Raw genomic sequence first — 16989 nt, forward strand, 5'->3', positions numbered from 1 at the left:
TTAAAATAGATGGCAAATGATGAAATATTGTTACAGCTCTTTACACAGGACAGTGACAAAAGGTCTTATTAATAAAGTGAAACTTGAGCGGAGATGAAAAAGACGTGAGGAAATGAGCCCAGCAGGGCTTAGAGGTGAAAGGGCTCCTCTCATTCTGGTCTATGCCTTTCTTTTTCACCTTTTTGTTACATAAATTAACTCATTTATTAAAGCTATCAATGCTTCAGATTGTGGAGCTTCTGCTGGTCCCTCAGTCCCTTGTCTACAGATGGCAGACAGAAGGGCAACGGCAAAGGTGGTGCCGTAGGTCCAGGCGCCACTGGCCGCTGTTTCATGCAGGAACCCCAGTGCTAGATCCCCACAGTTCATCTCTGCACCTTGGTTTCTCCTTCACCCTGGTTTTGCCACAAAATGGGCAAGTAAACTTGGCATGTTGGCTGATTTCAATTTTCTTCACCATTTCCTTGAAAGAAGCACCATAACAGGTCCCCTATTTACCGACAATTCAGGCCTTCTTGGTGCGCTTAGCCATGCTACTGCAAACTAGGCCAGAACCCAGAGAGAAGCAGTCTTTGTCATTCTTCCTGCACTTGCACAGCCCACCCTCCCTGGCTCCAAGTCCTAACAGTCTGGTTCCTTTTAAAAGTCACTATTGTGAGACTTCTGGCCAAGATGGAGGTGTAGGTAGACACACTGTGCCTCCTCGCACAACCAAAACAAGGTCAGCAACAATCTAGAAACAAGATAACCAGATCTGATAGAAAACTGAACTGTATGGAAGTCGGACAACCAAGGAGTTAAAATATACACATTCATCTAGACCTGTAGGAGGGGCGGAGTTGGGTGGAGAGGGGTTGCGGCACAAAAAGTGGCGGCACCTATCACATCCTGAGCACGTAAGGCATCCTGAGCGCAAGACCGTAGTGGGCGGCTGGCGGACCCAGCAAGGCAGTGACTGTGAAGCGAGGCACTGCGCGCAGGGCGGCTGGCTGCCAGGCCACATTCACGTGCAGATAAACCAGGCGAAATTGGGCAGTGAGACGGACCGTGCAACCCAGGGTCCCAGCGTGGGGAAACAGAATCCTGGGACACTGACTGAAAACACCTCTGGGGTTGAGGCGCAGGGAGAGACTCCCAGCCTCACAGGAGAGTGCGTTGGAGAGACCCACAGGGTCCTAGAGCATACACAAGCTCACCCACACGGGAATCAGCACCAGAAAGGCCCAGTTGGCTTGGGGGAGGCGGCGGAAGGGACTGAAATACAAAGGAGAGAAGAGCAAGTGCCATTGTTTCCTCTCGGACCCCGCCCCCACATAGAACGTCACAACCCAGCGACTGGGTTGCCCCGCCCCAGAGAACACCTAAGGCTCTGCTCCTCACTATGTAACAGGCACAACCAGACCCCTCCCCCACACACAAAAAAAGTTCAAACAGAAGTACAAATCAAAGCCATAAAGCCAATACTTTTAAGCGACCAAGAGACAGCCAACCTATCAGATGCACAGTTCAAAGCACTGGTGACCAGGATTCTCACAGAATTGGTTGAATTTGGTCACAAATTAGATGAAAAAATGAAGGCTACACTAAGTGAAATGAAGGAAAATGCACAGGGAACCAATAGTGATGAGAAGGAAACTGGGACTCAAATCAATAGAGTGGACCAGAAGGAAGAAACAACGAAACAGAAAAGAATGGAGAAATAAGAATTCAAAAAAATTGAGGAGAAGCTTAGGAACCTCCAGGACGTCTTTGAACGTTCCAACATCTGAATTTTAGGGGTACCAGAAGGAGAAGAGGAAGAGCAACAAGTGGAAAAGTCATTTGAACAAATAATAAAGGAGAACTTCCCCAATCTGGCAAAGGAAATAGAGTTCCAGGAAGTCCAGGAAGCTCAGAGAGTCCCAAAGAAGTTGGACCCAAGGAGGAACACACCAAGGCACATCATAATTACATTACCCAAGGTAAAAATGAAGGATAGAATCCTAGAGGCAGCAAGAGATAAGGAGACAGTTACCTACAAAGGAGTGCCCATAAGACTGTCAGCTGATTTCTCAAAAGAGACCTTGCAGGCAAAAAGGGGCTGGAAAGAAGTATTCCAAGTCATGAAAGGCAAGGACCTACATCCAAGATGGCTCTATCCAGCAAAGCTATCATTTAGAATGGAAGGGCAGATACAGTGCTTCTCAGATAAGGAGTTAAAGGAGTTCATCATCACCAAGCCCTTATTTTATGAAATGTTAAAGGGACTTATCTAAGAAAAAGAAGATAAAAAAACATGTATAGTAAAATGACAGCAAACTCACAATTATTAATAACCACACCTAAAACAAAACCAAAAACAAACTAAGCAAACAACTAGAACAGGAAAGGAACCACAGAAATGGAAATCACATGGAAGGTTAGCAACAGAGAAGTGGGAGGAGGAGAGAGGGGGAAAAGGTACAGAGAATAAGCAGCATATATGGTAGGTAGAAAATAGACAGGGGGAGAGTAAGGATAGTATGGGAAATGTAGAAGCTGAAGAACTTATGACACATGGACATGAACTAAAGGGGAGGAATGTGGGTGGGAGAGGGTGTACAAAGTGGAAGGGAGTGAAGGAGGGAAATGGGACAACTGTAATAGCATAATCAATAAAATATATTTTAAAAATGTATGTATGAGCCTAAACAAAACAAAACAAAAAAAAAGCCACTATTGCCAAGAAGCCTTTCTTGATGTTCTCCCCATTTCACTCCACACACCCACAAAAGTATGGTGGTCCTTCCCCTTTTGACTCCTTCAATGAGACATTCATTCCCCAAATATCTATTTTGTCCCAGGCTTTGCACAGGGCACTTATTGGAGGTACAGTGGAGTACTAAGAAATACAGGTCCTGCCCTCCCGGAGCTCACAGTTCCCAGCTGCCGGCCTGTGATAGTAGGGAATTCTTCTTGTGCCCCCTGACAAGTCTCTTTCTGTTCACAGTCACCAGTGAGTTGTCACTAGTGCCGAGGAGAAGACTTCCGCACAGTGAGAACTGCTCAGTGAGAGCTTGTTGTCTTGGACTGAGCTGAAGAGCGTTCATTATAAAATGGCAAAGGACCAGAGAGGAAGCCCTGTCTCTTGATTTTTCTCCCAGGGACCTAATACTCCCACCATTATGTCTGAAGTTATTAAAATGAATTTTGAAAACTATTTTTCTTTCCAAGGCCTTGGGTCCAGTATTCCTTCTTTGAAGCCAAGAATTTTTCTCATGAAGATTCTTGGCAAAGGGTGCCAATAGATTTGACAAAGCAGAGACGAGTAACAAATAGAAAAGATATATGTCCAGTACTTACGAGTTTATAACCGATCTACCAGGGGAGGTAGCATCCATCCCCACAACACCAGAACAGGTCCAATCACTGTATTCATGAGCACAAAACATTTCAGGAGAAACAGAGTACAAAACTGATCAGAGGAGTGGGCTCTGGTCAATTTGGCAGGCTTCAGGAGAAGTCCATGAAATGGTTAAGTTCCAAAGAGACCTCTGAAGGAGAAAACAAGCTCAACAGGAGACGCCCCAAGTGGGAGTGAGGCGCTGCAGGGGCTGCGGGCTGAGAGGAGGGAGGAAGCTAGCATGAAGTGCCTACTTTAAAACATAAGGCTCTTCACCTCTTCAGTAGGCGAATGGCATGTTGAAAAACAGGAGCTAGAAGATAAGGCTGTTCTAGCTGGTTTCTGCAGGAGTTACAAGAAGCTGTTTTAAGAGGTATGTAGGAGAACCAATAGGCCAGGCGGCTATTTTAATCACCAGTACTGCTTTAAGAAAAACAAGCAGTCGGTATTACCAATTTCCCTTCTAACATGTCCCTTTGTTTCGTAACTAGCTATGAGCAAAACAGCTGCCAAAAGCTCTCTCCTTTATTTCTAAATACTTTCCAAATGCTTGCCTGCCTACTTGTAAGTTCAGCCAAAATGTAATGTCTCAGAAAGCTTCAGCCATAGCCCATCCAGTAATCTGTACCCACAGCTCCACTCAAGTTGTTTTAGAAGGTCTATATTTTGCCAAGCTTCTCAAGCGGTTGGTTATATGAAAGCATTTCCCTACTACTGTCCATACTCTGCTAAGTCCTTCATAATTGAAGACAAACATTCCTGGTTCATTTTATTTTAATATATATTTCTTTTTTATTTTCTTTTAAAAATGTTTTAATATTTTAATAAGGCAATATAGTATTTAGCTTAAAAATGTGTCACAATAATAAAACTCCCTAAATACCTTATTGAATAGAACTACCTATTTATGTAAAAATGGAGGCGAATAACTACTAATGCTGCTAATAATGATACAGTTAGACAAAAAAGTGTGTTGGGGTATCTTAAGGGCCTAAACTGGAAACAGTTTCTCTCTTTCATATTTATATCCATGAAGGTTACTATAAGATGAGTAGGTAAAAAGTACAAAATAAAGGTAAAACAAAGAACCTTTTTAAAAACATTAAAAATAATATTTTACAGCAAAGCATTTCTCAGTCATATGCACTTTTAAATATCAGGATTTCACACGAAGAGATACAACATTTATTTTTGAGCAGGATTAGGGTCCTAGCTAGGGAAGCAGACACTGGCATTGGCTGCCATATGCAGGAACTCCCAAACATAGGATAAATGGCAGAAATACTTTTTAGGTCCAAGATACAAAGATGCAGATAGCAACACAACCCTTTAAAGAGAACTGGCTGCATCCAACAGAAAAACTGTCAGAATATGAACTAAAGATGAAAGACAAGACGTAGGTTTCATGGGAAACTGGCAGTATCCAGCTGCACCTGAACCCAACACAACAATCACCATCCTGCCCTTTTTTGACAGCACCCAAACTCTACATTAAATTCAACGTTCCTCCCCGGCTGCCTCACGGCTCCCTTTCTTCCGGAATTCTCCTTTTGTGGCTCGCACCACTCTGTCACAGGATAATAATCTGCTATGACTGATGTGGGCATTTCCGCTCACCACCCATTCTGGGACTGCCAGGTTGTAGGGTACAGAAGTCAGATTTAATTCATTTTCTGTATCCCCCACAATCTAATACAGTATCTGTCTGGCATTACTATGCATTCAGGACAAATTAAAAATTCCTTGGCTGCATGAATGTCTCTGGAATACTAAGGTGTATAAGACTTGACAAAAATCACCAGGAATTATTTAAATGCAATATCAACAGTCTGTAGAAAACACTCCATAACCGTATTCTGACCACTACATTTTCCTCTTCGGTAACACAACAATTCCCAAACTTTTTTTTAGTCTCAGATCCCTTTACATTGTTTAAATTACTAAGCATCCCAAGTTGTGTTTTCAAGAAATTTTAAAACCTTATTTACTTATTTATTTATTGCAATAAGCTAACTATATATTAACATGCATGAAATATGATGGTACTTACACAAAAAAACTTAGTGAAAATGAAGGCACTATTTTACATTTTTGCAACTCTCTAATGGAAGACAGCTGGATTCTCCTATCTGCTTCTACGTTCAGTCTGTTGCAACACGTTGTTCTGGTTAAAGTATAAGAGAAAATCTAGCCTCATACAGATATGTAACTAGAAAAGGGAAGAATATTTTAATACCTTTTCAATAATTATGGATATTTTAAAAAAGATTTTACTTATTTATTTTTAGAGAAAGGGAAAGGGAGGGAGAAAGAGAGGGAGAGAAATATCAATGTGTGGTTACTTCATTCATGCCCCCTACTGGGGACCTGGCCTGAAACCCAGGCATGTGCCCTGACTGGGAATCGAACTGGAGGTCCTTTGGTTCACAGGCCCGTACTCAATCCACTGAGCTACACCAGCCAGGCCTAATTATAGATATCCTTTTTGATGCTACACCAAAACTCAGTAAGTAATTGTTTCTTAAAAGTTTTTGCACACTGTGAATCTAAAACCTCATCAAAGACCTTCTGGACTCTTTTACATTAACACCCACTACTCTGTCTTGGCCTTTTAATGGATCTTCTACACAGATATGGTTTTGTAATGTCATACACTGGTTAAATGTTTTGAAGTTCTTCCAAATATCATTAAGTTTTGTAGACCTTCCAAATATCGATACAATTCATTACATAAGTTTTAAAAAATCACATATATTAATATCCTACCTATCTCATACGGAAAGCTGGTAGGTACACAGAAGCTGTCAAGCTCAAAGTGGTGGGTACACTATTTCAAAATTCTCATTTTTTCTCTGAAGCTCAAATCGTAGCATCGGCAAATATGACCAGTTGTTTTCCTTGAAATGGTGGGCTTACTTCCCTACTTTCAATAAAGTGTCTGTCAGACACCCAAATCTGAACAACCACAGTTATTCTTCCAAATAAAAATGGTGTGCTGTGAAGAGTGGCTAGTTAAAGCTTCTAAAACAAACCATACATGCCCTTTGGAATGCAAGAGAAGTCTTTTATGTCACTTCCCATTTCTTCACAAAGAACATTACAAAGACAAACTTCAAGGGTTGAGATTTGATAAAATTTATAATTGGGTACACAAACCACGCTTTGAGAAGTGCTGCTTATGAAATATTCTGAACTTCAGAAAACACTGTAAGCTAAAATTCAAAAGGCCCATAATCCAGAAGATTCAAGGGTTATCCTTCAATTAGCAGCAACGATAGCAAACAACTGAGTACTTTATATGTGTTCTAGGTGCTCTAAAGTATTATATCATTTTATATATTAATTCATTTAATTCATATCTTGAAATTAATGGAAGAATTAGTAGTGACATTCACAGAAATCCAGATCTCATTCTATCTTGTGTTTAAATGACATAGCTGCAAACAGGTTTCTGCTTGATATAGAACATTGCTTAATTAACAGTAGGTACGAGCGAAGCCAGGGTGGTCATTATTTAAGGAAGGAAAATCCAGAACAAGGACAGTGTAAACCCGAGGAAGGCCAGATAAAGGATACTACATATGAAATTAAAAGACCAGAGATGCAAGTCACACCCCAGGATAATGCAGGATACATCTATGTACACCTTTATCCTTGCCTCAGGGTTTTTACCTACAGTATCTTAAATTCAGATATCTTATAGTTATATGATAAACACAAGCAAAATAATAATGCTTTCTATGTCAGGTATACATTAACTCATTATTCCTTATGAGGCAGTATCTCCACTTTATAGAAAGTAACAGTAGTACCCATAAAAACAATAAAGAATCTAATATATACATTAAACATCTGCTAATATACCAGGCATTTCAAGCTAGGCAAATTCCATATATTTTCTTATCTAATATTAAGGATGACCTTGTAAGGTAGATGCTACTATTTATCACCTATCCAGGTAAGAAAATGGAACCTAAGGTAAGGTTAAGAAATAGAAAAAGATCATACAGCTGATATATGAAAAACCAGAATCTGAACTCAAGTTTAGTTAACTCCAAGGTCAGAGCTGCTAGTCACAGTCCCACAGGGCAGAGCGGTTAAGGTACTGAACCAAAACTGTACAGCTAATTAAAGACAAAAAGAACCAGTATGAGAAACCATATCATTTTCTCTAATGCAGTTCTATGTTCATTTCAAGCACTAAAGCAAGACAAAATAATCAAACAGAAGGTTTTTTTTTTAAGTTTGAAAATCATGTTAAAAAGAAAACCCATCAAAGTTAAAGGCCAATGTGTGCATCATTATGACAATGGCAAAATTTTAGAGAGAGAGAACAAGATTAGTGGTGATGAGGTGGCAGGAATGGTGAAGGATGGGGAGAGGGCAGGAGAATCTTTGTGATGATGGACTACATCTATATATTACGGTGGTGGTTACACAAAGCTACACTTGTGATAAAATGGCACATAACTACACACACTGTACTAACGCCAATGTCTAGGTTTTGCTACTGCACTACAGTTACATATAATACACCTACTGGGGGACGTGAGAGAAGGGTGCACCTAAGAAGTCAAAGAAGAGGTTAGCTGAGCGTATCATTACAGACAGACTAGGGATAAGGAAGAAAGCCAGACACAAGAAAAACTGACTAAATGATAAATAGACTCCCCCCAAAATATACTGCAGACAGCTGAACAAGTAACTTAAAGAAAAAATGCCACAGTTAATGAGCAATGAAATTCAGGAATCAACTCAAGTAATACATTTCTTTTCCTCCATGTTTACTAAAGAGGAGCTCTGGTTTGGGTCGTCTGTTTTGATAAATCCTTAACTGTGGATCATACTTTAAAAAAAAATTGTCACATCCTCACCAGCAAGGAGGAATTTCTCTGCATGGCTAATATAAATAATATATGGTTTTCGGAACAGCTGAGATTCAGCCCCCTTTATTCTACAAATCTTTGCTTCAGAATATTAAAAAATAGTCCCAGAAACCAAATTAGAAAAAAAAAAGTAAGTCATTGTGTTTGTTCTTTCAGTATTAAAAAAATAAAAAGAAATTCACTGTATATGAAATCTGATACAAAAGAAACCAATGTAACAAAGCAGTATCCATGGCAACTACAACTTAATATTTCAGGCCTCTTCAGCTGCAGTGGATTAAATAAAATGACAAGATGTTCCCTCTGAAAAGTAACCTGTTTCCATGGAAACATTTTAGTCTAAGAAGTAAACAGGCAATGGACAGAAAGGAGCAGGAAGCCTGCAACTGAATATCAAAAAGGGAGCCGCATCTATGCAAAGGAGCTGAGAGGACTGGCGGGCCAGATTCGGGAGGGGGAGGCTCCTCGAGAAGAGCGTGTGGCTGGAAGGGGGAGCCTGCCCTGAGAGTCACTTCTTCTCCCAATGGAGGGGGTGGAGTGAGGGAGGCGAGGGTCTGTGGACGTTCACTCAAGGCACCCAAATGCCTCTCGGTGAGCATGGTAACTCCTTGAGACCAGGACTTGAGTCTAGAGGGGGAGAAGAGGGACAAGGACATTGGGCCCAGGGGAAATGACAGGAGCCTGTGGGGAGAACCAAGGCCTTCTAGAGGAGCTGGTGAGACTTCCCGTCGTACCCCAGGCCTGGACTCCACCCCAAACACAGACCATCACAGCAGTGTGGACTGTGGCCCATCCCCAAAAGGCTGGCCTAGTAATTCTCCAGTGAGACCCCTGCTCCGTGGCTGGTGTCACGTGTGAATGAGTCACTGCGCAGTCTTAGTCTTCCTTTACCTGTCCTTCAGATGGCAAGTTTCAGACAGTAGGTAATTCTTATTTTGTCCACAGTGTTAAGCGGGAAGACTGACATGAAATCAACAAAAAGAAGACTAGAAATTCTACTACCTTATTCCGAAAGTGACCACAGGAATGGACTGTGGGTCAGAAAAATATACACAACATTTTAGGAAAATAAAAAGGCAATTTATCAGAATGACTTCCTTTTGGAAGGGTTGTGGGCAGAAGTGAAAGTGAAGGAAGACTGGAACAGTGTACAGGGTTTCTCAGACTTGTCCAACATGAACACATATTCCTAAAGGAGTCCTGAACAAATTCCTTTAGGGTCTAACATAGTACATTAAAAATTCATGCAAATTTTGTATTCTATTCCAGAACATAGTCTCATTCACTTTAAGGTAGAAGATTCTTTTCCCTAAATTTGAATAAAATCACCATGTTTTGTGCATCCTACCAGAATGCCCCATGACTGTGGCACCCTACTACTGGCAGGGAGGAGCTGTTAGACACACCTGAGTATGGATGCTCAGGTGCAGGAAAAGAACATAGACTTCGGAGTCAGAGAAACCTTGATGAAACTTGCAGTAACAAGGTTTTGCTAGCTCTAAGCATGACCTAGAAGACATAATTCAATCTCTCTGAGACCCAGTTTTCTCATGTACGAAATGAAGTCCTACACTGCTAGCCTGCAAGGTTGCTGTAAAAATACAACCCGATGTACGGAGAGAGCAGGCGCAGTCCCTGTCACACAGCCGTCACTGCTATTATAAGCTTCGCGCACTGGCAGTGAGCAAGAACAGAGCTAACTTCTCGGAGTTCCCAAAGCACCACCTATCTCTCTGTCAGCTCTTATTGGAGTTATGATTTTGTGTTTATTTTGTATAATTATTTCTTTCAATGGCTGCCTTGCCCTTTAGACCAAAAGCACCATGTAGGTAGGAACCAAGCCTGTTTTTAGCTCCCCATTATATCTCAGAGTCCACTGGCACTCACTAAATACACTTTAAATGAATAAAGGACTCCAATATTTTAACTAAATTACTGTTTAGCCATAGATAGCAAACTAAGCATTTTGTTACAAAATTAAGTCACCTGTAACAGAAGGCTAGCCCTCCAAGCAAAATTAATCTGAAACAGGTTTGAGAAAAGTGTCAGCAGGAAGGAAATTCAGTATGCATTCAAAATAATAATAATAAAAAAGAGAATCAGTGAACAGTTGAACAAGTTAATGTTCCAAAGTCATACACAAATGCAAATACAGGAACTCCTCCAAAATCTAGAGTCCCAATATCCCAAACTTTCTCTGCTGGAAGTCTCTTAGAGGCTGTCTAATCCAACCGTCCAGCTTAACAGAAGAAACCCAGGCTGGGGGGATACAGGTGCTCTTTTGAGGGGTCCCACTAAGTTAACTACAGAGGATTCCAGGCCCCAGAAGCAGCTCTCCTTCCACAAGATCCCCTATAGTTAATTCAGAGTCCAGGCTAAGATTTTAGGCATTAGCCGAGGAATAGGAAGAATTTCCATGCTGACAATAAGATGTAGTAAATATGACCCTTATACAATATTTAATATCAGAAAAAATGGTTAAAAATTTTTTTAAACAACTGGTAAGAAAGAATCTAGTTTCAAAGTGCTACTACAATGACTTTACTCCACTGTCTAAATGTCTCATTTGCTTGTCGTCTATCACGTTATAGAATTCAGTCTCAGGAATGGTGTTACATCTGCCTTATGAGGGCTTTTCTTGCAGGGAAATAGTGAGAGCACCTTAAAAGGCAGAGAGCTGGGGGCTCTTATCAAACTTAAAGAGCAGGTTGTATGAAGTGTTTTGTTTGGTAAATGTCTATGTGCATCAGAATTTGGTTTAAGATTGGCTTCCATTATAATCTCATACCCAGATTATGGGGTAGTAATTAATTTTACTCACCCCAGTTTCTTTGTGGCTATGGTTATCTATCAGAAAGAACCGGAGAGTTATACATGGTGAAATTAGTCTTGGTCAGGTAAAGTGGCAGATACACAGTTGACCTTGAACAACACAAGGGTTGGGAATTCCAATCCCCACACGGTTGCAAATCCACATATAACTTCTGACTGTCCACCAAACTTAACTACTAATAGCATGCTGTGACTGGAAGCCATAAACAACACATATTTTTGAATTTTACATATATATATGCTCTATTTTTACAAAAGAGTTGGCTGGGGTGGGGGGACGAGTCTCATTTGTCTGGCCCTGCCACTGCTATGCAGGAACTCGCAGTGTATCTGCCTGTGGCCTACGACTCCACCCCACCTCGGCCTCCTCCTGGGATTACTGTCATCGCCAGCTGCACAGAAGGAAACGGCAGTAAGGCCCACAGCCCAACAGAAAGCTGCACATGCACACAGAAACACATCTGCCCCTTTGGAAAACAAACTTATTTTTTAAATCCCACTGTGACTCCAGTAATTTATAAAGCAGCAGTATTTGAAGAGTAAATTGATCTCCTGACCAGAAATGTTATTGGCTTTCTGAAAATTGCAATCAAACTTTAAAATGAACAGAAATGGAGGGCCCCCAGAAAAAGAGGGACTTTGGACTAAGTAGGTCTACAATGCACATCTGATTGTCACTTAGTTCAACCATCACCTTATTCTTTTTCGCTCTAGTGGTGAGACTGCTGGGGTTTCGGGGGGGGGGGTGGCGGAATCCAGCAGCACCCCCAGTGGTAACACAAACATTAGCACAAGCATACACACAATATTAAGAGAAAGTGGTAAGAAAAGAACAACACTGAATGCTGAACATACTGAATGTTATACAATATGGAAGTAAAGCTTCTATAAAAAATATTCAGGAAGTATAAAGAAAAATATAAACACCCAAAGAGCATAAGAGAAAAGGAGATCAAGGTGGATAAAAGACTTAAATATAAACCGTGACACCATTAAAGTCCTAGAAGAGAACGTAGGTAGGAAAATCTCAGATATTTCACGCAGAAACTTTTCTACTGACATGTCTCCTAGAGCAAGGGACATAAAAGAAAGAATAAACAAATGGGACCTCATCAAAATAAAAAGCTTTTGCACAGCTAAAGAAAACAGTATCAAAATAAAAAGAGAACCAACTGTATGGGAAAACATATTTGCCAATGATACCTCAGACAAGGGTTTAATCTCCAAAATATATAAAGAACTTACACGACTCCACTCTAAGAAGACAAGTAACCCAATTAAAAAATGGGCAAAGGACCTGAACAGGCACTTCTCCAAGGAGGACATACAGAAGATCCAAAGACACATGAAACAATGTTCAATATCGCTAGCTATCAGAGAGATGCAAATTAAAACCACAATGAGATATCACCTCACACCAGTCAGAATGGCCATCATAAAAAAGCAACAAACAACAAGTGTTGGAGAGGTTGTGGAGAAAAGGGGTCCCTAGTGCACTGTTGGTGGGACTGCAGACTGGTACAACCACTATGGAAAACAGTATGGAACTTCCTCAGAAAACTAAAAATGGATCTGCCTTTTGACCCAGCAATTCCACTGCTGGGACTCTGTCCTAAGAACACTAAAACACCAACACTAAAGAACCTTTGAACCCCGATGTTCATAGCAGCACAATTTACAATAGCTAGGTGCTGGAAGCAACCTAGATGCCCATCAGTAAATGACTGGATCAAAAAACTATGGTACATTTACACAATGGAATTCTATGCAGCAGAAAGAAAGAAGGAGCTCCTACTCTTTGCAACAGCATGGATGGAGCTGGAAAGCATTATGCTAAGCAAAACAAGCCAGGCAGTGAAAGACAAATACCATATGATCTCACCTTTAACAGGAACCTAAACAACAAAACAAAGAAACAAGCAAAATATAACCAAAGACACTGAAATAGGGGACAGACTGACAGTGACCAGAGGGGAGAGAAGAGGGAATTTCAGGGGAGAATGGGAAGGGTTTTCAGGAACAAATTTAAAGGACACATGGTCAAAAGCTAGGGGAGGGTGGTAATGGGAGGGAAGTGGGGAGGGCTGGGAGGGCGGGCTGGAGTGGGAGTAAAAGGGAGAAAACTGTACTTGAACAATGATTAAAATAAAATTTTAAAAAAAGAGAGAAAAAAGGAGATCAGTAAAAATGGTGGCTAAACATACTGGTCACTAATTTAATTTACCATAATTCCTAACATAATTCTTAACACTGTTTTTGTTAAATAGGTTGCCCAAAAAACACAGGTGTTGTTGAGAGAATCATACCTACAAGAGATTGTTGAGTTGGCCTTTGAATTAATAACAGTAATACACTGAGCAACTATACGCCAAACACTTCCATACTGTTTTTATCCAATTCTAATAACATCTGTGAGAAGTATTATTTATCTCTATATGACCCATGACAAAACCGGGGTTCAGAGGAGGGAAGGAACTTATCCAATGTCACAGCTGGTCCAATGTCACTTACTAGGTGCAATGTGAACCATACCATCTAATTCCAAATCTAGTCTTTTCTCTTACTATAGATGCCACTCATATACGCAACCCATTTAGGGTGGAGGCCCATTTGTCAGGCACTCTACTAGGAACTGAAGCGCGAACAGACATGGTCCATGCCCCAGAAGCTTAGAATCTAATAGGGAAGACAATCAATCAAATAGTCACAAACAAATGTATAAGTTCAAATAATTTTATACTACAAAAATAATGTCTAATAATCCCAGTTGAATTAGAATAAACTATTTTAGCTTAGACCCAAAGTGTATATCAGAGTATACATCATAAGACTTAGACTAGCTTTCTTTCAGATTTGCTTTAAAAACACATTCAAGGACCTTCATTCCCCACCCCCATCAGAAACCAGTTAATACAGATGATTACCAGTTGGGAGGAGATTTGTGGCCATACACATAATTTCAAATCTCCCTTTAGTCTGCATTTTCTCTTTCCTGTCTCATTCTGACATTTGTTTTATAGCTTTAGAGTGAATGCCTCTCTGGTAGAAAGACAATGCAGTTCAGTAATGACCAAAAAGTAAAACTGGAAAAGGAAAAGTGAATTCAAAAGGAAAAAGGATCAGGAACAACAAACAACTGTAGAATCAGAGACACAGTGAATAACAGGTCTTAGGTGTGTAAGTCTTCGGATGCAGAGCTAACACACCGGAGTCGGGAAGTGGTCAGAAACAGACCTACCTATGCTATGAGCAGATTCAGAGACTCTGCAGAATTTATGTTGACACAAGAACATTTTAAATGCAACCCAACCTCAGCTGCTGATTCAAGATTCTAATAGAATAAGAGAAGCAAGATCTGGATAATATTTTGGTTAACTTTTGCTTTTGTTCTCCTGGAAACATACTCTCTATATTCACCACCACTTCCTCATACTCTGACGTACAACGGGAGGGGAGCAATGAGCTCAAATGAAACTAACTAGCATGTTTTCAGGGTCCAAGCAACAGAGACCCTAGACAACCTCACCAACCAAGAGTACAACCTTCCATGTGCTTTTCTTTCTCCTCTACCACCACCAGACAAGCACGTGTAAAATTCCCAAAATATTTTTCCAAGACAGCAACATTTACAACAAATGCATACCGCCCAAGAAACAGCTCTAGGGACTTACTTTATTCGATCTGAAATACAGACATTCGACTCCTAACAACAAAGGCTTCCCACAGATCACCACAATAACTACAAGTGCTCACATCTAAGCGGGCAGCTGCATGTGAGCTCTACAAATACACATTTACATGAGGCCACACCTCACACAAGAGGGAGGAACCTGACCAGAGTTGATTCAGCTACAAGTACAGCTTGCTATTCACACCTTTTTTTTTTTTGCTAAATGTAAAAACCCAAAAAGTTTAAGAATTATTAAAGATCCTAAAACAGAAAGGTAGTTTCACACCTGTTTCCCTAACAAGTATTCTCCTAACTCAAATAATGGGTTTTCTAAAATAAATCTGAAACTTTAGTCCTGTAAGGTCAGCAAGTGCTACAACACCCAGTTTCTCTAAAGAAAGGACAATTTTAGACTTAGAAGAATAAATGTGCTTCTAAACAGAATAAGACAAATTCCAGAAACACCATTCATGGTTTGGGGAAAATGAGTACCAGCCCCAAACTTTCAAATGCAATGTTCAAATAAATACAATCATAATGGGAAGATGACTCGCACATGAATGGAAAAATGAGATTAAAAACCAGTAATAAATGTGCTAAGCCTAAATGATCCCTCTATAATTCATGTCCTTAAATCGCAATCTCAAAACTGAACTTGCTAGGAGCCAGATTACAATTCAGCAGTATTTTCATTGTCTAGAATTACTGGCTTTCCAAAAACTGTCCAAAAACCAGGGGCCCCATCTTGTCATCTTTTTCATTACACAGAGAATTTCTCCCTCTGCCATACTATCAGTTTTTAGTCGCACATGTACCTATAGTAGGTTTCCCTTCATCTCCATAAATACACAAAACTTAAGTGTCACTTCAAATTTTTTCCCAACCTTCATCAAAAGAAAGAAGAGGAGAAAAAGAGGAACAACTAATATAATTTAAACACTTCACTTAATATTTACTAGGGTAAGTCTTTGACTTACTAGGATTGGCTCCCTAAGCTGACCACGGTGACACAGCCATCTTTCTGAGCCTCGTCTGCAAAGAGGAACACACAGACAGCGGAACCCCCCCCCCCAGAAGAAACTAGCGCCCAGCCCCATCAGGCAGCGGGCACAAAACCTGGCCTGGTCAGTGCCTCCACCTCAGTAGGCATCAACTCCTCTTTTTAACTCCGCTCTGACAGAACCGGCAAGTCACACAGCAAAATGCACATATGCAAGTGCTATCCTCTGCTAAAGCAAAATGAACAAAATATCTGGAACCTCAACTTCTAACATACGTCACTGCGTACAATTTCTTTAACTGCCAAGAAATTTTCTGTAAGTTCCAAAAGGAAGAAAGGATTGCTCCTTTTGAAGCAAGGGACAGTAAAAAGTGGTGTGATATAACCTTTCATTTCTTTACAAAAAAAATTCCATTTCTAGGTGATACTGTTGCAACCACAATCTGCAACTGTCCCCTGCATACGTCAAAATGTGTGCACTGCTTCATTTTCAGACTTCAGGAAAAGATCACAGGAATTATAATTTGCTCTGGCAAACAGGCTCTCAATCAAAACAAGTTCCACCCACCTTCAAAGCAACCAATAGCTGCCCACCTACCACCCTTCCTAAAACATCCAAACAGAGCTGCTCTGGGGCCCAGGCATTCCCTAACCCAGCAGCCTGCTGGTTTGCTCTGCAGGTGCTTGAAGGCAAACAAGCTTGGCACAGGGCACACAGCAAGGCTCAGGTTAAAGCCATACCCAGAGAGGAAGAGATAAGGAAAAGGGGAAGAGGACAGGGACACAGGGACCCACAATGTTCCCCATTTGCTTTAATGCATCTCCGGGTAGACGCCATCCTTAGCTCTGATTTCACGCCTCACAACACCACCTACAAGGCCAGCCAGGGCTGAATTAAAGGCTCTCAGGAACATGCACTATGGATGATGAAATGATTCATAAACATCTTCAAAAGTGAGAAAGAGCAGCAAAAACCATCAGTGTCTCGGTGAGGCCAGACGAAGATTAGCCTACCTGCAGGGGCTGAATGGATCATCCATGACTAACAGAGGCTCTGGTGAGTCTAGCTGTCTCCCTGAACCTCTACTTACTGCTAAAACTCTGCCCTTTTCTACACTAACAACTCAAAATGGAGGCACATGCAGTCTGAGAGACCTCATAGCGCTTTCACTGAGCTTGTGCTATGACCTAAGCCTTCACGCAGAACGCAGAAACTTCCCCCTCACACTGACAGGACTGA

The 16989-nt window shown here is 40.9% G+C and overlaps 1 protein-coding gene across 6 annotated transcripts in view; it reads right to left on the reverse strand.

Moving 5' to 3' along the window:
- Positions 1-16989, reverse strand: part of RERE (arginine-glutamic acid dipeptide repeats) — a 397572-nt gene that overhangs the window by 119730 nt on the left and 260853 nt on the right. The window contains exon 1 of one of the 6 annotated variants that reach the window (XM_045858992.1): positions 16764-16950. The exons of the other annotated variants lie outside the window; for them this stretch is intronic. Coding sequence (XP_045714948.1) covers positions 16764-16789 — 26 coding nt within the window. The 5' untranslated portion in view covers positions 16790-16950. Of the gene's footprint in view, positions 1-16763; positions 16951-16989 lie in introns of those variants that run through there. 6 annotated transcript variants of the gene reach the window in all.

The sequence above is a fragment of the Phyllostomus hastatus genome, unplaced genomic scaffold (genome assembly GCF_019186645.2).
Source record: "Phyllostomus hastatus isolate PE091 unplaced genomic scaffold, TTU_PhHast_1.1 phas_scaffold_182, whole genome shotgun sequence".
In the NCBI taxonomy this organism is placed as follows: Eukaryota; Metazoa; Chordata; class Mammalia; order Chiroptera; family Phyllostomidae; genus Phyllostomus; species Phyllostomus hastatus.